Below are 23,468 nucleotides of genomic sequence, written 5' to 3' on the forward strand. Positions count from 1 at the left end.
TTAGAGAGAGGGAGAAAGAGAAGGAGAGAAACAGCAATGTGTGAGAGATACATGGATCACTTGCCTCTCACATGCCCCCAACTGAGGACCTGGCCTGCAGCCCTAGCATGTGCCCTCACTGGGAACTGAACCAGTGACTCTTGGGTTCACAGGTCAGTGGTCAATCCACTGAGCCACATCAGCCAGGGTTAATGGTTATTAGTTTGTATAATTAAGGTATTGTTCCACTCTTGTATAGACAGAGAAATGGATGAATAAATCATTATATCTCCATACAATAAAACAAGATGATGATATTTTTTAAATAGTGAAAACAATCAACCAGCAACCTTTTAAAGAAATAATGGCATAAATACCAAGATATAGTGAAAAAAAATGAGTGTAGAAGTTAGATTAAGCGCAATCACTTGCTTTAAAATAAAAAAAAAGGCAGAGTGTCTACACTGATACGCATTAAAAACCTTGGCAGAAACTAAAAGCTTTCTATGTGTTTCAGCAATTCAGAGAGTTTAAAGCGAATGGTTTAGGGTTGAAGGTGACAGTGATACTTGTCATTATATAGCAGATTTGACTGCTTGAAATTTTGAATGTGAATATATTAACTATACAAACAAGGAACAAAATAACTATCATATTGAAATGTCATTTAAACTATATTTTAAGTTACAAATACTATTCATCATGGACAGGGCAAAGTTCTACACAGTAAGTTGAAAAGAAGTCAGTTACTAGGCAAATAAGGTGGAAAAAGAGAAAATAAATTAGTATGGTAAGAAATTAGGATTAATTCAAGCTCTAGGCTAAACAAAAAAGGCAATATTGAACAGATGATGTTGAAATATAAGTTTTTATATATGTCAAATATATGAAATTTGGCTTTATTTTATTGTTTTAAAAGATTTTATTCATTTTTAGAGAGGGGCAAGGAGGGAAAGAGAGGGAGAGAAACATCAATGCTAGTGAGAAACATCGATTAGTGCCTGTTGTAAGAAACGCACAGGATGAAACGTGCAGCCAGGCGTGTGCCCCGACTGGAAAGTCAGCCGCGGGCCTTCCCCTTTGCAAGGCTACGCCCAACCAGCGAAACCAGGTCGGTCAGGGCAAATACATCGCTTGCCTTTAAAAAATTATAAAGACTTCATAATAAAGTGTGGACATGTAAAGATTCAGTTAGGAAATTCCACTATGCTACACAAAGTGAACCTGTTATCCCAAGCCGTAAAAATTTTATACAAAAATAGAAACAAACAACAATAAATCGCCAATTTTAACCTACAAAACTTCACAAAAGTTTATATTTAACATAACTATATTCAAGGTAAAGAAATAGTGCAAATAGAGCAATTACATTAAAATAAAAATTATATATAAATCTATCAACTAAAATAGAATAAATTATATAAGAAATATTTTAGAAGAAAAACTTTGAAATATGTTTTTAAATTGCTGAAAATAATATTTATTTAGACTTACCTTTTTATTTAGAAAACAAAAAGATGTACATAATGTGAAATTACTAAAAATTTTTAAGAATAGAAAAATGTAAAGAGGAACATTGGGAAAAACAATGATAATACTTCAAAATAACGAGGAAACATAACATGAAATTTCACTTACTTTGCCACAATGATCATCACTTAAATCCTGACGCTCTCCTATATCCGATGCTACTGGACAGGGTGGCAGACTGGGGCTGAAGGCCATGAGGTCCGCCCTGGGCGGCCCCTCTCCAGAGCACACCCTCTGCCGCCTCTGCTGCGAGTACGACCAGCTCCCCACCGCGCTCGAGCACAGCAGCACGCGCTTCCCCGGCCCGCACGCGCCCTCGCTGGGCGGCGCCGAGCACCGCAGCGCCGTGTACAGCAGCAGCGTGAGCACCAGCAGGCTGGACACCGCGCAGATCGCCACGATCAGGTACACGTTCACGTCCACCAGCGCCGTCTCGGCGACCGCAGCACCGGAAGACGCACGTAACGAGGACTTCGGCACCTGGCCGCCGTCCGCCAGCGACAGCAGCACGGTGGCCGTGGCCGCCAGCGCCGGCTCGCCGTGGTCCTTCACCAGCACCAGCAGGCGCTGGCGCGGCGCGTCCGCCTCGTCCAGGGCGCGCGTCGTGCTGATCTCGCCCGTGTACAGCCCCACGCGGAACGGGCTGCGCTCAGCACCCGCCGCCGGCTGCAGCTCGTAAGACAGCCACGCGTTGTACCCAGAGTCCGCGTCCACCGCGCGCACCTTCGCCACCACGTGGCCCGCGTCCACAGACCGCGACACCACCACCTCGCTCTCCCTGCCGCCGCCGCCGCCCGCCCACGAAGGCAGCAGCGCGGGCGCGTTGTCGTTCTGGTCCAGCACGAACACCTGCAGCGTCACGTTGCTGCCCAGAGGCGGCACGCCCGCGTCGCGCGCGCTCACCTGGAACTGCAGCAGCTCCAGCTCCTCGTGGTCCAGAGGCTGCAGCGCGTACACCTTGCCGCTCTCCGCGTGCACAGACACGTAGCTCGACAGCGCGCGCTCGCCCACCCGCCGCTCCACCAGCGAGTAGGACACCCGCGCGTTCTCCTGCGCGTCCACGTCCCGCGCCCACACCGTGAAGATGTGGCAGCCGGGCGGGTTGTTCTCCTTCACGAACACCGTGTACTCGGGCTGCGCGAAGGTCGGCGCGTTGTCGTTCACGTCGGCCACCTCCACGGACAGGCTGGCGGTGGCCGACAGCGACGGCGAGCCGCCGTCCCGCGCTGTCACCACCAATTTATAGTCCGACACGCTCTCGCGGTCCAGGGCGCTGTCCAGCACCAGCGAGTAGTAATTCTTGAAGGTGGACACCAGCTTGAAGGGGACATGAGGTGTTAGAGAGCAGGTCACTTGCCCATTAGCTCCCGAATCTCGGTCAGATACTTTAATCAAGGTTATGACTGTGCCTGGCTGAGCATCCTCTGAGATAGGAAGAGACAGAGAAGTGACGGTCAACTCTGGAGCATTGTCATTAGCGTCCATAACTTCCACAATAACGGTACAGTGACCAGCCAGTGGAAGATAGCCTCTATCAATCCCCTCTACTCGAATATTGTAGGCTTTAGTTTCTTCGAAATCGATATGTCCTATTGCTAGAATTTCTCCACTTATTGGGTCCATGTAGAATTTAGATTTTACATCTGGAGAAACATCACTAGAAAATGAATAAATGATATCCCCATTCAAGCCCTCGTCTAAATCTGAGGCATTAAGTTTAATTACCAATGTTCCATTGGGAACATTTTCTGGTAATTTCACAGCATAGAGCGTTCTGTCGAAAGCTGGGGCGTTGTCATTGGCGTCCAGCACTGTGATGTGTAACTGAACGGTGCCAGTCAGCTCAGGTTTGCCTCCATCAGTGGCCGTGAGCATTAAGGAAATCCCCGGAGTTTCTTCTCTGTCTAAAGGTTTCCGTAATACAAGTCCAAGAGATCTTACCTGTTCGTCTGCGGTTGGTGCGTCCAGAGAGAAATACTCATTGGCGCTCAGTCTGTAAGCCAACAGCGCGTTCTCTTCGATATCTGCATCCGATGCGCCCTCTAGTGGAAACCGAAAGTCAAGCGGCCTGGATTCCGAGATAAACAGATTCTTTTGTGTTCTTGGGAACAAAGGCGGGTTGTCGTTAATGTCCTTCACCTCCACCTCCACGTGGAAAACCTGCAGCGGCCGCTCCACCACCACCTCCAGGTGGATGCTGCACTCCGCGCTCCGCCCGCACAGCTCCTCGCGGTCGATCCGCGAATTCACAAACAAAATGCCATTCTGCAGATTTACCTCCAGGAGGTCCCCGCGGCCTTTGGACGCCACCCGGAACAGGCGCGGCACCAGCTCGGCCAGCTCCAGCCCCAGGTCCTGCGCGATGCGGCCCACGAAGGTGCCGTGTTTGGCCTCCTCGGGGACCGAGTAGTGGACCTGGCCGCTCCCGTTCTCCCAGGCCGTGAGAATTATAAACAGCAGCAGTAGGTTCCGGTTCCCCGAATCGTCTGGACTCGAATCCACCATTTCAAATTATTGTTTTTAAAATTTTAGTCAATGTAACTTGTCTCAAAATGTATAGGAATTTTCTTATCCCTTCTTCAGTATCCCGATTTGCTCGCCATTGTTCAATTTCCGGATAATATAACAGTGTGGAGAGTCTTTCCGATGTGAAAATGGATGACTTAGTTTTGTCTTTAATATGAGAGAATTTGACGGTAAAGAGCGACATCATGTGGCCCAAATAGTAAGTATGAATTACAAAAATCAAACTTTCTATAGTAAGATGCAAAGTTTTATTTCAACCTCTGAATTTTTCCTTTATTTTTGTTAAGGGAAACACTCTCGTGCTTGCTAATGGTATTCTTAGGAGACTTAACTTCTGAATATTTAGCGTGATCATAATTGTGGTTTCCTTGTGGCTTGATAACAGGTATTTCCACAAAGTTTTAAAATAAAGATAAAAATCTAAGTGACCCCCTGGCTGGTGTGCCTCAGTGGATCTAGCTCCTACCTGCAAACAAAAAGGTCACCGGTTCGATTCCCATTCAGGGCACATGCCTTGGTTGCCTGGCCAGGTCCTCAGTTGGGGGCATTCAAGAGGCAACCACACATTGCTATTTCCCTCCATCTCTTTCTCCCTCTCATGCCCTCTCTCTAAAAGTAAATAAATAAAATCTTTTTAAAAAAGTCTAAGTGACAAAAGAACCATGTTAGTTTTAAAATCCTTTGATCAGGTTTAGGAAACTCTATTTTTCTTTTTGACTTTTGATAAGAAAATTCTTGGTCTCTCTAGGGATTCATGATCTCAAGAGTCTATCAATGGAAGAAAATCTTAGAAAGGTTGTTTTTCAGAAGTAAGGAATATAAGCAACTAATTTATATACTTTTCTTAAGAAAACACAGTGATTGGTTCTGGGGATCTTTGAAGGGAAATAATTTGTATTAAGTGAATTTTGTAAGAAGGAAGTATTCTGAGTTTCTCTTTTCATCAGAATTTATATATTCTGTTTCAAGAGTTCATGGTTCTTATAACTCTTTATTCTTTCCATAGTTTTGAAGCCTCATGTTTTATGAATATCCATTGTTTTTATAATCTCCAATACAATTTAGATTATTTATTTTATCATGTAAGTTTATTTCATAAGATAAATGTTGCTACTCACCTATCATGCTACAGCAGTCCTTTAAACAAGCTTGCGGTGTTTTATCCTTTTTATAGTACTTAACAGAGCAAGTTTCAAATGTTCACTCCCATGTTCCTAACTTCAAGTAAAGTAATTACATCTTCTTTCTAATGCTTTCCAAGATTGATCTCTGCCTAAAGGAGTTCTAAATATTGCTACTATCCTGAATTATTGCAATTGCATCTGATTGTGTTATCTTGTCATAACTCCATTTATTCTTCACTTAACACCGCTGGTCATCTTCCTGAAAAAACCTTTTATTCTTACTGTTTCACACTGACATTAAAGGTGAGTGAAAATTTCTTTATGTAGTACTCGAAGTTACCCAAATGATTTCTCTCATATTAATTTTCCAGTCTTATTTTATACTCTTTCCTATGCGAACAATATGTTTTGACTGAAAAAAACTATTCCCTGTTTCCAGGTACCTTTGGAATTTTCTGCATCATTTAAGTTCATCTGTTTCCAAGAGTGCCTATTATATTCATTATTCCCCCATGGGAAATTTCTCCATTACAAAACCCTAAAAATATCATAACTATTGAAGGGTTCCTTCAACAAGGGAAATAGGCAGATCTCTTTTTAATTCCATCTGTAGGGATTTACTTTGCTTGTACCTTATAATATTCTGCCTTCTGAAATGGTCATATCTATCTATGACATATATCTTTATTTTTCTATAAAATCCTTGAAGCCAGGCACTGGGTCCTGTTATTTCAATGAGTCTTGGCACAACTTCATGCTCTTGGACACCTGCCTAGAACCTTTTAAAAATATTTCTTCATGAGTTGTGGCTATGGTTCATCTCTGTTTCCTAAGAAAGCATGCTGTTTTTAAGGTTGTTATATAAAATTACCTATCCAAATAATGCTCTTTATTGATTAGTATAACCATGGCCTATTTTGTCACTTTTAAGTGTGTTTAAAAATCATTATGTGCTTACTTATTTTTTAAAAAAACAGAAAACATTATTAATGGTTTTGTAATTTCAAGAATGGAAAATGAACACATTGAAAAACATAAACCCCAACTGAGTCTTCTCATGGACCTGAAGCAACTTTTAAATGTAAGAAAATACACCATTCCAGTTCAAGATAATCTAGTATTTCCTGGTAAAACTTGGACAACACAAGGAGTTAAAATCACCTTCAGCAAAGTACTGAGGGTTCCACACCTTAAATGTCTTTTATGAATTCAAACATTTTTTTCACTTCCAAGTCTTCATTCAATTTTCAACTTTAAAGAACTGGCTTTTCAGTGTAATACTTGGCATTCAAAATGCTATGGACATCTTGGATTAGTTTGGTAATTATGGCTTCCCCATGAATAGCAAGACTCATAATGTTCACATAAAATTAATGTAGAAGCCATAATGACAAATTTTTGACATTTTAAATTTTCCTGTTCTTCAGAAAATAGTAGCTAATTTGCTAAATGCTACTTAACAAGGGCTATTATGAGGACTTTATAAGTATGAATGTACTACATACTTTTAATTCTTTGTGATAGATACTGTTTATCATCCCAACTTTACAGCTGGAAAGCTGGAAGCTGAGAGTTTAAACAGTCACCCATACTGCACAGAGCAAGACTGGTAGAAATGAAATTTAGGGAAGAAAGGATGGCTTCAAAACTCACCACACCTTACACCATAATCTGCTTCTTTCACATACAGAAATAGTGAGTAGCTTAAATAATAAAACAGGAAGAATAGAGAATGCATTAAATCTGAAGATATAGCTCTCCATTAAAAGAAACCCACCAAATAAAACATACACAAAAGATTGACAGTGTCTAAGGAACACAGATTTTAGATGGACTTACTTGATTGAAGTTCAGATTCCCTTGAATTACTATTTCTCCCATGTCTGGATCCCTGATATATGGAGCAATAATCTCCATATATCAGGTAAGTCACATGGTAATGAAAAGAGTAGGGAGTTTTCCCTTTCACTCCTTCATCCCAATCAGAAGTACTCAGTCTGCTAACCACAGTTCTGTCCTTTATTGCTAAGTGGTTTAAAAATCGACAATAAACACTGCAGACTCTTGGAATCACTGGCAGGAAGGGGGAGTCTTAAGAATAAGATAAGATGGACAACGCCCTTACACACAATGGAGAACTTGATAATGTTGGTTAAATAAAGTTCACGAAACAAAATAAAAAGATACGAAAAGAAAGAGACACAGAAAGGGTAAAAGAGTAAGTAATAAAGTGGTATTAAAATGTCAACATATAAATTTTAAGGTGAGTAAATGAGAAATGACTCTCCTGAAGTTCAAATGGACAGATATGGTAATTCTATAGCATTAATCAGAAAAATACTACTATGCATGCCCATTGTTAATAGACCAGAAATGTACCTATCAAAAAATTTTAGTTTGAAAACAAAACTTTTGTGGTGCAGAATGATGTTAATATCTGATGATACTTTAAACTAAATATAACAAACCAAAAGATTATAATTAAAAGAACAAAAAAGGGGGGGGCAGAGACAAATGTATTTGAAAAAAATAAATTAAAATTAAAAAAAGAACAAAAAGATGTACATAATGTGAAATTATTAAAAAATTTTAAGAATAGAAAAATGTAAAGAGAAACATTGGGAAAAACAATGATAATACTTCAAAATAACGAGGAAACATAACATGAAATTTCACTTACTTTGCCACAATGATCATCACTTAAATCCTGACGCTCTCCTATATCCGATGCTACTGGACAGGGTGGCAGACTGGGGCTGAAGGCCATGAGGTCCGCCTTGGGCGGCCCCTCCCCAGAGCACACCCTCTGCCGCCTCTGCTGCGAGTACGACCAGCTCCCCACCGCGCTCGAGCACAGCAGCACGCGCTTCCCCGGCCCGCACGCGCCCTCGCTGGGCGGCGCCGAGCACCGCAGCGCCGTGTACAGCAGCAGCGTGAGCACCAGCAGGCTGGACACCGCGCAGATCGCCACGATCAGGTACACGTTCACGTCCACCAGCGCCGTCTCGGCGACCGCAGCACCGGAAGACGCACGTAACGAGGACTTCGGCACCTGGCCGCCGTCCGCCAGCGACAGCAGCACGGTGGCCGTGGCCGCCAGCGCCGGCTCGCCGTGGTCCTTCACCAGCACCAGCAGGCGCTGGCGCGGCGCGTCCGCCTCGTCCAGGGCGCGCGTCGTGCTGATCTCGCCCGTGTACAGCCCCACGCGGAACGGGCTGCGCTCAGCACCCGCCGCCGGCTGCAGCTCGTAAGACAGCCACGCGTTGTACCCAGAGTCCGCGTCCACCGCGCGCACCTTCGCCACCACGTGGCCCGCGTCCACAGACCGCGACACCACCACCTCGCTCTCCCTGCCGCCGCCGCCGCCCGCCCACGAAGGCAGCAGCGCGGGCGCGTTGTCGTTCTGGTCCAGCACGAACACCTGCAGCGTCACGTTGCTGCCCAGAGGCGGCACGCCCGCGTCGCGCGCGCTCACCTGGAACTGCAGCAGCTCCAGCTCCTCGTGGTCCAGAGGCTGCAGCGCGTACACCTTGCCGCTCTCCGCGTGCACAGACACGTAGCTCGACAGCGCGCGCTCGCCCACCCGCCGCTCCACCAGCGAGTAGGACACCCGCGCGTTCTCCTGCGCGTCCACGTCCCGCGCCCACACCGTGAAGATGTGGCAGCCGGGCGGGTTGTTCTCCTTCACGAACACCGTGTACTCGGGCTGCGCGAAGGTCGGCGCGTTGTCGTTCACGTCGGCCACCTCCACGGACAGGCTGGCGGTGGCCGACAGCGAGGGCGAGCCGCCGTCCCGCGCTGTCACCACCAATTTATAGTCCGACACGCTCTCGCGGTCCAGGGCGCTGTCCAGCACCAGCGAGTAGTAATTCTTGAAGGTGGACACCAGCCTGAAGGGCCTGTGGGGCATCAGGGAGCAGCTCACCTGGCCATTGGAGCCAGCGTCTCGGTCGGACACGCTGAGTAACGCAATCGCAGTACCCAGGGGAGCGTCCTCCCTCACTGGAAGGGATAATGAAGTCACGGAAATCTGAGGCACATTATCATTAACATCTAAGACTTTTACCAAAACTGTGCAATGGCCCACCATCGGTGGGTGGCCTCTGTCCGTGGCGTCAATGCGGAATTTATAGGAATTCACTTTTTCAAAGTCCAGAGTCTTTCGAATTGTTAGTTCTCCGGTATTGGAATCCATGCTGAACTGGTCGATAACCACGGGCGGAACAAGGCTATTAAAAGAATAAAAAATCTCCTGATTGGATCCTTCGTCGGCATCAGAAGCATTCAGCCTGATAACTACCGTCCCGTTGTCTGAGTTTTCGAATATTCTCACTTCATATTCAGACTGTGGGAAACTGGGGGCGTTGTCATTCACGTCCAGCACAGTGACCAGAACCTGAAGGGCGCCAGTGAGCTCAGGTTTGCCTCCGTCAGTGGCCGTGAGCAGTAAGGCATGTTCGGGAGTTTCCTCTCGGTCCAGAGATTTCCTTAACACAAGCCCAATTTGCGTATTGCCGTCACTGTTTGTTTTCACAGCTAGCGTGAAATATTCACTGGAACTGAGTTTATAGGTTAAAACGGAGTTTGAGCCCACGTCCTCATCCGACGCGCCCTCTAGTGGAAACAGGGAATCTGGCAGCCTAGATTCGTAAACCAGCACCCTTTGTTCCTTTACCCGGAACACAGGCGGGTTGTCATTAATGTCTGTGACCTCCACCTCCACGTGGAAAACCTGCAGCGGCCGCTCCACCACCACCTCCAGGTGGATGCTGCACTCCGCGCTCCGCCCGCACAGCTCCTCGCGGTCGATCCGCGAATTCACAAACAAAATGCCATTCTGCAGATTTACCTCCAGGAGGTCCCCGCGGCCTTTGGACGCCACCCGGAACAGGCGCGGCACCAGCTCGGCCAGCTCCAGCCCCAGGTCCTGCGCGATGCGGCCCACGAAGGTGCCGTGTTTGACCTCCTCGGGGACGGAGTAGTGGACCTGGCCGCTCCCTGCCTCCCAGAGGACTAGAAACAATAGCGAGAGAAGCAGACGCTGAGATCCCAGTCGGCTTTCAGGAGTAATAACCATGTCAAATACTTGTTTTATTTCCATCAGAAGATCTTCTCTCGTCATTGAGGTGAAATACTGTACGATCTGAGTTTTTTAATCCAAATCTTCTTCGCCCGCCATCATTCTGCACTGGTTAGCGGTACAGTAATAGGAGGAATACGTTTGAATAATACCTAGATGTAACTTCTTGGTGGACAGCGACATCACGCGGCTCGAAAGGGTAAGTAAGAAATGAATTTCTATAACCGCCTTATGCTATAGTTCTTTAATTAAAACAAAATAAAACAAACTTCTCTGCTTTACTTTTAATAGTAAATCTCCTCATGTTTGTAATTTGCAGGGTCGGTTTCATTTTGTCTGACTTCTCTTATAATTTAGAGTAAAATGAGGGATCAAATAATTCACAGTGAAACAACTTTTCTTCCAATAACTTAAATACTGTTATCAACCAATATAGAAAATTTAAGTGTGATTTGAACTAGGTTTGGGAATTAGAAATGAAAGCCCTCCTAGACTTCTTATGCAGAGAAAAAAAATTTTGCATATATTTCTGTTACAGAACATGCTGTTACATTTTGTTTTGGTAAAAGAATGTAATTTTTAATTAATGCAATTAAAATTTTATCCAAAATTTTAAAACCTTACAGATTATTTAAGTTCATTCTTTCTTTGTTCAATAAATAGCAAAAACTCCTGTGGGTTTTTTAAATAATGGAAGATAAATATTTTATTATATATTCTTTACATTTTAAAATTTCTTTGTGGTTTATATTTTGCTTTCCTCTTAAAACATTTTCCTTCACATACTTCTCAATCATTGCTAAATCTCATGAAGTTTCTACCCATTGTTCTTTCTATAAAGATTTTTTTAATTTATTTATAGAGAGAGAGGAGAGAGGGAGACAGAGAGGAAGAAGAGAATCATCAATGTGTGAGAGAATCAATGACTGGGCCTAAAAAATATATATCAACTTGCAGTCTATTGTTGTAGGTTTTCTAGAGTGGTTCAAGTGTTTCATAAATTTTGCCCTAAGCAAAAAAGTCTCCTCAAATTTCAACTTTCTAATTATTAATGTTAAATATCAGCTGTTATTCCATTGCAGTTCCTAGCAATTTTCAGAGAGTTTATAATATAATCCAATTAAATGGAATAATTATAATAATTTTGTTTATTTTCTTTAATAAAAATACAATGTTACTGAAATCCTATATGTAAAATAAATTAGCATAGAAAAGGAAAATGTTGGTTCTCTCATGAGAAACAGCTTACATATTTGCTCACTTATTTACAAAAAAACCTCATTCTAGTCGAGAGAAAAGAGTATTAGAGAAAAATGTTTTAATCACTCTATGGACAGCCTCTTCTCCAACAAAGAAACATTTCAATTATAACATAAATCAAAGAATTTATATTTTAACACTAAATTAACTTGATTTCTGAATATCTGCCTATTGCTAACCACAAGTTTACACAGTGGTGAGAACTCACTTCTCAATTTCTAGGATTCCACCAAAGTAATGGGGTATTAGAAATATTTGAATACTATGATATAGTATATTTTAAAAATTAAATACATGTGAAAAGGCAAGAAATAGGCAAAGCAATAAAAATAGGAATTGACATTTTATCATACAAAATGTGAAATATTGATTATGTGCTACACCCACATTGTTTTTTCAACAAGTGTAGAAAAACAATTCTCTGTATTTGAGATGGAGAGCACCCTTTTCTATGGTACATTCAAACGTACAGCTTTGTTATACAAAATTGTATTGATAAACAACCAGCTCAAGAGGGAGGTTGATGTCATGACACACTTATTTAATCTAAAAACAAAAAAGTAACCATAAGTACCAAAATTTTCTAAAGAAAAAATGTTAGGATTTAGGATTTTCCAAACCATAAGATTTCACAATGCCTTCTCACCAACATAATAATTTGTAAATTAAAAAATGCAAGTTAATCAAAAACTAATTATTGTTCCACTAAATGTTGATGTTAAAGAGGAAAATTATTATATACCTACCAAATGGAACACCATAGATATGGAAAAAATATGAGATATCCCCTTAAGTAATAATATGGCTTGACCACCATGGTAATTGATGGAAGAAAACAAAAGGAAAAAGTAATATGAATATTATGGGTGAAAACAGGAGAGGGCAGTTTATTTGTATATAAAGAAAATATCTCCAGAAAGATAACCAAGATATCTCAGTGTTTGAAATATTCAAGAAGGCATATTAAGTGGCTTGATATTGGAGATAGAAGGGAAACATTTTAAACTATGTAAATGTATTTCCTATTCAAAAATGAAAACATTGAAGCTAACAAAATTTTAACTATAAATTCCTCATGAGTATGCAAGGCTAACTATTTAGATAAATTCAAAAAGAATCATTCAGTGCAAAAATATTACTGAAAAAAAGAAATTAGGAAGGAGGACTCCCAGACAAGATGGAGACATAGGTAGATATGTTTCCCTTCTTCGTACAACCAAAAGAAGGACAACAACCAATTTAAAAACAAAACAACCAAACTGCCAGAAAATTTAACAGTGTAGAAGTCTGACAACCAAGGAGTTAAAGAGAAAACATTCATCCAGACTGGTAGGAGGGGCAAAGACCAGCAACCTGGGTGGAGAAGACACAAGGCAAGTTGGTAGCTGGCAGACAGGGAGAAACAACTGGGGAAGGAGACAGATTGCGCAACCTGGGATTCCAAGGCAGGGAAATAAAGCATCAAAACCTCTGGCTATAAAATCATGTAGGGGTTGCGGCAGCAGAAGATACTCCCAGTCTCAACAGGACAATCTGTTGGAGGGACCCATGGGGTCCTAGGATGTACACAAGCCCACCCCACCAGGGAATCAGCATCAGAAGTTCCCAGTTTGTTTGTGGGTACTGGGAGAAGTGACTGAAAGTGGGGCAAGAGCCCAGCAAGCAACATTGTTCCCATCTCTGATCTCTTCCCCACATACAGTACCACAATAGCAAAGTGGGTTGCCCTGGTCTGGAGAATACCTACGGCTCTGCCCCTTACAACATAACAGGTGCAGCAAGACAAAGAAATATGGCCCAAATGAAAGGATGGATCAAAACTAGAGAAAAAGAAGTAAGCAATGAGGAGATAGCCAACCTATCAGTTGCAGAGTTCAAAACACTGGTAATCAGGATGCTCATAGAAATTATTCCATATGGCCACAAAATAAGGGAAGAAGTGAAGGCTATATAAACTGAAATAAAGAAAAACATACAGGGAACCAACAGTGAACGAGGGAAACTGGGACTCAAATCAATACTTTGGAATAGAAGAAAAAAATAAACATTCAATGAGAACAGAATGAAGAAAAACGAATTTTAAAAAATGAGGAAAGGCTTAGGATTCTCTGGGACAATTTTAAATGTCCCAATATATGAATCATAGGGATGCCAGAAGGAGAAGAAGAAGAGCACGAAATTAAAAATTTAATTTGAGCAAATAATGAAGGGAAACTTCCCCAATGTGGCAAAGAAAATAAACATGGAAGTCCAGGAAGCTCAGAGAGTCTCAAAGAAGTTGGACCCAAAGAAGCACACACCAAGGCACAGCATAATTAAATTACCCAAGATTAAAGATAAGGAGAGACTCTTAAAAGCACCAAGAGAAAAAGAAAGAGTTACCTACAAAGGAGTTAAGTCCCCTTAGACTACCAGCTGATTTCTCAAAAGAAACTTTACAGGCAAGAAAGGGCTAGAAAGAAGTATTCAAAGTAATGAAAGGCAAGGACCTACCTCCAAGATTACTCTATCCAGCAAAGCTATCATTTAGAATGGAAGGGCAGATAAAGTGCCTCCCAGATAAGGTCAAGTTAACGGAGGTCATCATCACCAAGCCCTTATTATATGAAATATTAAAGGGACTTATCTAAGAAAAAGAAGGAAAAAAATGTGAATAGTAAAATGACAACAAACTCAACTATCAACAACTGAACCTAAACAACAAACAAAAAAAGCAAATAACTACAACAGGAACAGAATCACAAAAGTGGAGATCACATGGAGGGTTATCAGCAGGGAGGGTGAGAGGACAGAATGGGGGAAAGGTACAGGGAATAAGTAGCATAAATGGTAGGTACAAAATAGACAGTGGAAGGTTAAGAATAGTAGGAAATGGAGAAGCCAAAGAACTTATATGTACCACCCATGGACATGAATGAATGGGGCGGAGGTGGGGGAGTGATGGAGGTAGGGAGGGTGCAGGGTGGAGGGAGATAAAGAGGAGGAAAAAATGGGACAACTGTCATAGCATAATCAATAAAATATACTTTAAAGAAGAAATTACATTGGTGTAACAAAAAAACTAAAATAATTGATATTCAATGGAGAACAAAAGGAAACTGATTCAATTTTGTAAAAAGATTTTGATGTACCATTACTATAGGGCTTTGAGAATAAATAATAACTCCAAATATATGTCTTACAAGTATCTTCCTACATTTTCAAAGACTGGAAATTAAAATGTTTCTTAAAATTTAATTTCAGAAATACTTTCTATAACAAAAAACTAATCTATTAACCACAACCTTAAAAATTTTATAAAAAGGGGGAATGTTACAGAACTAAACTTTATAGTGCAAAGCAATTATCTCCAAAAAGCTAAAGTTAATTTTAAGCTTAAGCATAATTTTAAGTAAATGACTTAGTACCAACAGAAAATTTACATTTAAAAGAATGGTAAGTAAAACACCATTTTTTAAAATAAAAAGAAATGGAGGGAAAGATTGAAGTCTTACAACGAAAAGTAGCAATGAATAAAATATTTGAGACTCACATTGTTTGCAGAGCTGGGACCCTGTGGGAGGCTGGGGCTGAAGGCCATGAGGTCCGCCTTGGGCGGCCCCTCCCCAGAGCACACCCTCTGCCGCCTCTGCTGCGAGTACGACCAGCTCCCCACCGCGCTCGAGCACAGCAGCACGCGCTTCCCCGGCCCGCACGCGCCCTCGCTGGGCGGCGCCGAGCACCGCAGCGCCGTGTACAGCAGCAGCGTGAGCACCAGCAGGCTGGACACCGCGCAGATCGCCACGATCAGGTACACGTTCACGTCCACCAGCGCCGTCTCGGCGACCGCAGCACCGGAAGACGCACGTAACGAGGACTTCGGCACCTGGCCGCCGTCCGCCAGCGACAGCAGCACGGTGGCCGTGGCCGCCAGCGCCGGCTCGCCGTGGTCCTTCACCAGCACCAGCAGGCGCTGGCGCGGCGCGTCCGCCTCGTCCAGGGCGCGCGTCGTGCTGATCTCGCCCGTGTACAGCCCCACGCGGAACGGGCTGCGCTCAGCACCCGCCGCCGGCTGCAGCTCGTAAGACAGCCACGCGTTGTACCCAGAGTCCGCGTCCACCGCGCGCACCTTCGCCACCACGTGGCCCGCGTCCACAGACCGCGACACCACCACCTCGCTCTCCCTGCCGCCGCCGCCGCCCGCCCACGAAGGCAGCAGCGCGGGCGCGTTGTCGTTCTGGTCCAGCACGAACACCTGCAGCGTCACGTTGCTGCCCAGAGGCGGCACGCCCGCGTCGCGCGCGCTCACCTGGAACTGCAGCAGCTCCAGCTCCTCGTGGTCCAGAGGCTGCAGCGCGTACACCTTGCCGCTCTCCGCGTGCACAGACACGTAGCTCGACAGCGCGCGCTCGCCCACCCGCCGCTCCACCAGCGAGTAGGACACCCGCGCGTTCTCCTGCGCGTCCACGTCCCGCGCCCACACCGTGAAGATGTGGCAGCCGGGCGGGTTGTTCTCCTTCACGAACACCGTGTACTCGGGCTGCGCGAAGGTCGGCGCGTTGTCGTTCACGTCGGCCACCTCCACGGACAGGCTGGCGGTGGCCGACAGCGACGGCGAGCCCCCGTCCCGCGCCGTCACTACTACCGCATAGTCCGACACGCTCTCGCGGTCCAGGGCGCTGTCCAGCACCAGCGAGTAGTAATTCTTGAAGGTGGACACCAGCTTGAAAGGAACGTGGGGTGACAGGGTGCAAGTCACCTGCCCGTTGGCACCGGAGTCGCGGTCCGACACGCTGATCAGGGCGATGACGGTGCCAAGTGGAGCATCTTCTAATACAGGTAATGATAGTGATTTGATAATCAATTCAGGTCCATTATCATTGGTGTCTAAAATTTCCACTAGAACAGTGCAGTGATCTGCCATTGGGGGATTTCCTTTATCTGTTGCCAATACCTGGATTTCGTATAACTTGGTTTCCTCGAAATCTAAATTACCCTTTATACTGATGTATCCATTAATCGGGTCTAAGTGGAATTTCGACAGAATATCTGCCGACGTGTCTGTACTGAAAGAATATACAATGTCCCTATTTATTCCTTCATCCAAATCAGAGGCATTAACAATCATTGCTAGGGTACCATTTGGTGCATTTTCGAATAATCTGACTTTGTAGACCGACTTCTCAAACTCTGGGGCGTTGTCATTCACATCTAGAACGGTGATTGTCAGCTGAGTAGCGCCAGTGAGCTCAGGTTTCCCACCATCAACTGCCATTATCAGTAAGTGATGCTCAGGAGTGTCCTCCCGATTTAAAAGTTTTTTCAACACAAGTCCAAGGGATTTAATTTCCTCATCATTTCTCTTAACATCCAAGGTAAAATATTCATTTGGGTTAAGAATGTAGGTCAACTGTGAATTCACTCCTATATCTGCATCTGATGCGCCCTCTAGCGGAATCCGAGAACCAGGCGGCCGGGATTCGTAAAGAAACAATTTTTTTACAGCCATTGGGAAAACAGGCGGGTTGTCATTAATGTCTTTGATCTCCACCTCCACGTGGAAAACCTGCAGCGGCCGCTCCACCACCACCTCCAGGTGGATGCTGCACTCCGCGCTCCGCCCGCACAGCTCCTCGCGGTCGATCCGCGAATTCACAAACAAAATGCCATTCTGCAGATTTACCTCCAGGAGGTCCCCGCGGCCTTTGGACGCCACCCGGAACAGGCGCGGCACCAGCTCGGCCAGCTCCAGCCCCAGGTCCTGCGCGATGCGGCCCACGAAGGTGCCGTGTTTGACCTCCTCGGGGACCGAGTAGTGAACCTGGGCGTTCCCCGTCTCCCAGATTGCAAAGAGCAGAAGCGAAAGCAGTTGTCGCCGGGCTCCTAGACCTTCTCTCCAGGAAGACACCATTGCAACCCTTTTCTAAATATTTGGTGTTTCTTGCATCGATCCAAAATCAAAAAAATAACTTGAGTTCCTTATTCTTCATTTTTTAAATAACCTTACCATGCCCGTATTTCAGAAATGGTGAAGAAAAGCGGCCCCTGTGTTCGTAACGCACGCTGTGTATCCTTTGTGGCGAAAGACCTGGTGGTGGACAGCGACATCATGTGGCTAAGTGTGTATTGCAAGTGTTAAATAAATCTCTTTTCCTTATACTTCGTTTGAACTTTCCTAAATTACTCTTTTCATTGTAATTCCTTCAAGCACTCCTCAAAGTCTTTATATTATATCAAAATATATCCTTACCACTTTTTACACTAATTCATTATTTTGAGTTCTGCCAGTCCACGACATAGTGTAAAATATAATAAAATAGTGATTACTGCTGTAATACCAGTGGACAGCTACTGGAAATAGTTCCCATTTGAAAAACACTGTTCTATTTGTTTTAATGGAGTTATCACATTAAATTTTCACAACAGTCCTCTGAGGTGGAGATTAATATATTTCACTTTTTACAAACAAAGAAGTGGAAGCATATATATAGATTAAGTAACTTAAAAATGATATTAACTGGTGGAGTTCAGGTGGGATCTAAATCTTATTGAAGAGCCATAACTTTAACCACTTTGCTTTTAAGTCTACATTTTATAGAAGTATCAGGCCTTTTACATTTGTGACCATCAAGACATTGAGACATTGAAAATATGTGTGTATACCAACCTTGTATGATACATATTTATTTCCTTCTATATTACTCTGGTAATAGTTAATTTACCAAATATGTTCACTTTATTTTTATTTGTAGAATGTCTGTAAGTCACTCTTGTGTCCTTTATACAATGACTACATCCTTGTTAGCTGTCTCAACTGTTTATACAAAGATATGAAGATGCCAGAAGTCAGTCTTTTACAGTGCAGTTCTTTTGTAAGCTTGTTCTGCTGCATGGAAACACTGTGTGATTTGGATATTTGTTACACTCACATTACATCAGGTAAGAGTATATTAGCTTTTAACACTTGCACATCATTTATATGTTTGAATTTACCTATATATCCTAAAATGTCCATAACATGAAATAATTGTGTATTTAATCATCTCCACTGTGGATAAATCTGGATTCCAGTTTCTCAAAACACTCTAACTTGGAAGAATTGATAATTTAACCAATCAGAAAAAAGAGAAAAGTAGCTTTGGCATATGATTCGCTACTCAACATATATAAGGCAATAAAATATTCTAAAGATCTCTATTAATTCAGTGAGAGGCATAAGTTCTCTGAGCATTTGGAAGTTGAGCAGAGAAATCCATGGGAAGAGGTTGAATTTAGAGAGGTAAGAGAATGTCCAAATTTTTGCTTATAAAAATTTCCTTTTTAAGTGAAATCAAACATGTGATTTAAATATTAGGGAAAATTTTTTCATACCAGTTTTTTCCTGTGTACTCATTGAATGCAAGCCAGGATTGCAATTTACTCATATTTTATCATTCATATTTAGAATAAAATGAATTATTAATTAATATTTTAATTAATAAAGAAGTAAATATTTTAAATTAATTTCTTCAAGTAAGATGAGTAAAAAAGTAAATTACATTAATAATATTTGTTCACATTAAATTTACTTAATTTCTAACTGACTATTGTACTAGTTCATGGAAAAGTAAACATTTAAGAATTACTTTTGAAAAAAGAATTATTATGGAAAAGAACAGATGTAGAAAATAACTATGGAGATCAATATGCTAGTTCTTTGATAAATCTTGAAAAGTAGTGAGCTTTAAAATGAGAAAAAACTTAAACTTTTAAAATATCATGGACTTCATAGTAATTGTAATACTACTAATTCACAACCTATTATAATACCATATATTTCAAGACAATTAAGAAGGTACTAAGGCAAATTAAGGAAAATGTAAATAAGTAATAAGAAAACTAGAGAACTTATAGCAATAAATTTGACTCCTGGAAATCTGGGCACACTTGGATATAGTTTAAAAGCTTCCCATTTATTTATAGTAGGAATGTAGAGGCTGGACCTCTAGCAAGAAGGATTCCATCTGACCATTCATACACTCTGCACACAAGTCTCAAGGTGGTGAGTAGCTACAATACTCTAGGTGGAGTGACTTCTACCAAGTAAAAGCTTTTTCCTCATTTGTTCAAGCTATTTGTTTTTCTCTGTAAATATATAAAGCCTCAGATGAACTTTTCTGATTCCCAAGAAATATATACTCTGACTTTTGAGGCTTATCAATGCTAAGGAGCTTATAAATTGCCTGTAGGAACAGATTATCCTTAAATAGAATTCAAAATCTCCTCACCAAAATTCTTGATTCCTGTAAAAGAAGATCGCAGATGGTCTACCTCTGAAGTGACTATGGCTAAGATCACTCAAGGGAAATTCCTTCTTTGATTCATCAATATCCACATGCATTTTGGGGGAAAAACAGCAAATAACTAAGAACTAAATAGTAGAAGACAGTTATTTCATCCCAAGACATCTTCCTTTGGTTGAAAAAATTGTTTAATTTCATTGCCAAGTGTAAAATTTACTTTTCAAGTTTAGTGTTTTAATTACCCAACACTGGAGTTTCCGAGGGAAATACAGTGATCCAATATTTTTTTTTAATTTACCCTTAAAAAAACAACAAAACTCCAACTTCATTAGGAATTTAGATGCTACCAGGGGAAGCTGAGTGAGCCCACAGCCATAGAAAACTTTATCCTCAGAACAGAGGGTGGTGCAGGAGGGAGGTGATCAACCCCTGCTCGGCGGGCAGCCTGCGCACAGCCCAGCGATACTGACACCGGAAGGATGATTGAGCAACCAGCAAACATGAAGACTGGATTAGAGTGATTTCCATTTGTGTGAAGAAATAGTCCCAACACCTGGCCACCCCACTGCATGCTATTTTAGGTTAATATTATATAATTAAATAAAAGAGAGAGGGGGCTCTTTTCTCAATGAACTCTCTGTTGTGCCTTAAAACATCCAGGTTTTTGCAACTATGAAATCTCTATCCCAAATAGCAGTTTATTTTACTACTGAAAGCCATACCAAAGCAATGACCTATGACGGGCAATTTTGGAGGACCTGGCATTGAAAGATCCATTAAGCTTGCTTTCAAACACAAGGAAAAGAAAAAACTAACTTTTTAACTGTTGCACAAATAAGGACAAATCCATTCTGGACTGAAAGGATTATTTAGGACATTTCAGATATATAATACAGACTTATTCCAACATATTCGGACCAAATGAATGGATGTACACACATATTTGGGAAATATGTATTATGTAATCATACTCTATGAACTTTTCCAATTGTAATTTTTTAATTTGAGAAAAGCGTTCAAAGGTAGTATTAAGTTTTCAAATTTTTTGAAGTGTTTTTTCCATTCTTTAAAGGTTCTTTTATTCATGGATAGGTTTAATTATGGAAAAGCCAACATGTAAAAATAAAAAAACCACTTAAGTAAATTGTTTTCAAGGCAAAAAAAAATGGATCTGTAATCCGTTCTATGCGTTGCACAATAGGATGATGATATAAAATAAAGGCAGAGCTCCAAATCGAAATAATTAATAGGATCATAAAGAATTAAGGAAGTAGAACAATTTTAGAATTGACAGGGAAAAAAATTAAAACTCACCTTTCCAAAGTGTTCTGATTCTGAAGGTTGTTGTCTTTCTTCTGCGGAGCCTGGACCTTGAGGAAGACTGGGGCTGAAGGCCATGAGGTCCGCCTTGGGCGGCCCCTCCCCAGAGCACACCCTCTGCCGCCTCTGCTGCGAGTACGACCAGCTCCCCACCGCGCTCGAGCACAGCAGCACGCGCTTCCCCGGCCCGCACGCGCCCTCGCTGGGCGGCGCCGAGCACCGCAGCGCCGTGTACAGCAGCAGCGTGAGCACCAGCAGGCTGGACACCGCGCAGATCGCCACGATCAGGTACACGTTCACGTCCACCAGCGCCGTCTCGGCGACCGCAGCACCGGAAGACGCACGTAACGAGGACTTCGGCACCTGGCCGCCGTCCGCCAGCGACAGCAGCACGGTGGCCGTGGCCGCCAGCGCCGGCTCGCCGTGGTCCTTCACCAGCACCAGCAGGCGCTGGCGCGGCGCGTCCGCCTCGTCCAGGGCGCGCGTCGTGCTGATCTCGCCCGTGTACAGCCCCACGCGGAACGGGCTGCGCTCAGCACCCGCCGCCGGCTGCAGCTCGTAAGACAGCCACGCGTTGTACCCAGAGTCCGCGTCCACCGCGCGCACCTTCGCCACCACGTGGCCCGCGTCCACAGACCGCGACACCACCACCTCGCTCTCCCTGCCGCCGCCGCCGCCCGCCCACGAAGGCAGCAGCGCGGGCGCGTTGTCGTTCTGGTCCAGCACGAACACCTGCAGCGTCACGTTGCTGCCCAGAGGCGGCACGCCCGCGTCGCGCGCGCTCACCTGGAACTGCAGCAGCTCCAGCTCCTCGTGGTCCAGAGGCTGCAGCGCGTACACCTTGCCGCTCTCCGCGTGCACAGACACGTAGCTCGACAGCGCGCGCTCGCCCACCCGCCGCTCCACCAGCGAGTAGGACACCCGCGCGTTCTCCTGCGCGTCCACGTCCCGCGCCCACACCGTGAAGATGTGGCAGCCGGGCGGGTTGTTCTCCTTCACGAACACCGTGTACTCGGGCTGCGCGAAGGTCGGCGCGTTGTCGTTCACGTCGGCCACCTCCACGGACAGGCTGGCGGTGGCCGACAGCGAGGGCGAGCCGCCGTCCCGCGCTGTCACCACCAATTTATAGTCCGACACGCTCTCGCGGTCCAGGGCGCTGTCCAGCACCAGCGAGTAGTAATTCTTGAAGGTGGACACCAGCTTGAAAGGAACGTGGGGTGACAGGGTGCAAGTCACCTGCCCGTTGACACCGGAGTCGCGGTCGGACACCATGATGAGAGCGATTACGGTGCCCAGCGGAGCATCCTCTCGGATCGGAAGTGAAAGAGATGTAATTGAGACTTCTGGTGAGTTATCATTGATGTCCACAATTTTTACTGAAACTTTACAGTGCCCAGTCATTGACGGAGCTCCGTTGTCATAGGCCACGACTTGAATCTCGTAGGATTTTGTTTGTTCATAATCTAATTGTCCCTTAGTTCTGATTTCTCCTGTGCTGGGATTTATTTTGAACTTGGTTTTTATAGTGGAAGGTGCATCACTGCTAAATGAATACACAATCTCACTGTTTGACCCTTCATCGGCATCAGAAGAATTTAGTTTAATCACTAACGTTCCATTTGCAATGTTCTCTAACAACTGTACTTTGTAAACTGATTGGTCAAAAGTTGGTTCATTGTCATTTACATCCAATACTTCAATAAGCAATTGAACAGTGCCCGTAAGCTCAGGTTTGCCGCCATCAGTAGCCACTAGTAACAAATTAACAGCAGCGGTTTCTTCTCTGTCGAGAGATTTCCTAAGCACAAGAGACAAAGACTGGCTTAGTTCATCACTTGTCTGTATATCTAGAAAGAAAAACTCACTGGAGCTGAGCTTGTAGGAAAGAAGAGCATTTACTCCTATATCTGCATCAGTTGCTCCCTCTAGAGGAAACCGCGAGTCAAGCAGCCTGGATTCTGGAAACCGGATAGTCTTTACTGTCATTGGAAATATCGGCGGGTTGTCGTTAATGTCCTTCACCTCCACCTCCACGTGGAAAACCTGCAGCGGCCGCTCCACCACCACCTCCAGGTGGATGCTGCACTCCGCGCTCCGCCCGCACAGCTCCTCGCGGTCGATCCGCGAATTCACAAACAAAATGCCATTCTGCAGATTTACCTCCAGGAGGTCCCCGCGGCCTTTGGACGCCACCCGGAACAGGCGCGGCACCAGCTCGGCCAGCTCCAGCCCCAGGTCCTGCGCGATGCGGCCCACGAAGGTGCCGTGTTTGACCTCCTCGGGGACCGAGTAGTGGACCTGGGCGTTCCCCGTCTCCCAGGCTGCTAGGAATAGAAGCAAGAGCAGCAGACGCCCGACCTTCCAATCCCTTCTCATAGAAGACACCAT

General features: G+C 44.0%; 2 protein-coding genes across 4 annotated transcripts in view; both read right to left on the minus strand.

Annotated features, from left to right (window-relative positions):
• Positions 1-23,468, minus strand: part of LOC129066617 (protocadherin alpha-C2) — a 156,373-nt gene extending 132,905 nt beyond the window's left edge. The window contains exon 1 of one of the 3 annotated variants that reach the window (XM_054568325.1): positions 21,075-23,468. In XM_054568325.1, the coding sequence (XP_054424300.1) occupies positions 21,075-23,468 (2,394 nt within the window). Of the gene's footprint in view, positions 1-1,617; positions 4,027-15,031; positions 17,405-21,074 lie in introns of those variants that run through there. The other 2 variants (XM_054568320.1, XM_054568323.1) reach the window with 2 other exon arrangements.
• LOC129066745 (protocadherin alpha-6-like) lies at positions 7,801-10,251 on the minus strand. Its single transcript, XM_054568585.1, has one exon. The coding sequence runs from the start codon at positions 10,234-10,236 to the stop codon at positions 7,801-7,803; it is 2,436 nt and encodes an 811-aa protein (XP_054424560.1). The 5' UTR covers positions 10,237-10,251.

Source organism: Pteronotus mesoamericanus, unplaced genomic scaffold, assembly GCF_021234165.1.
Source record: "Pteronotus mesoamericanus isolate MK-2021 breed Mesoamerican mustached bat unplaced genomic scaffold, CSHL_Meso_final contig_2, whole genome shotgun sequence".
Taxonomy (NCBI): domain Eukaryota; kingdom Metazoa; phylum Chordata; class Mammalia; order Chiroptera; family Mormoopidae; genus Pteronotus; species Pteronotus mesoamericanus.

Bases quoted from the DNA above. Each gene is read 5' to 3' on its own strand.
- LOC129066745 (XM_054568585.1), bottom strand. From the start codon at position 10,236: ATGGTTATTACTCCTGAAAGCCGACTGGGATCTCAGCGTCTGCTTCTC.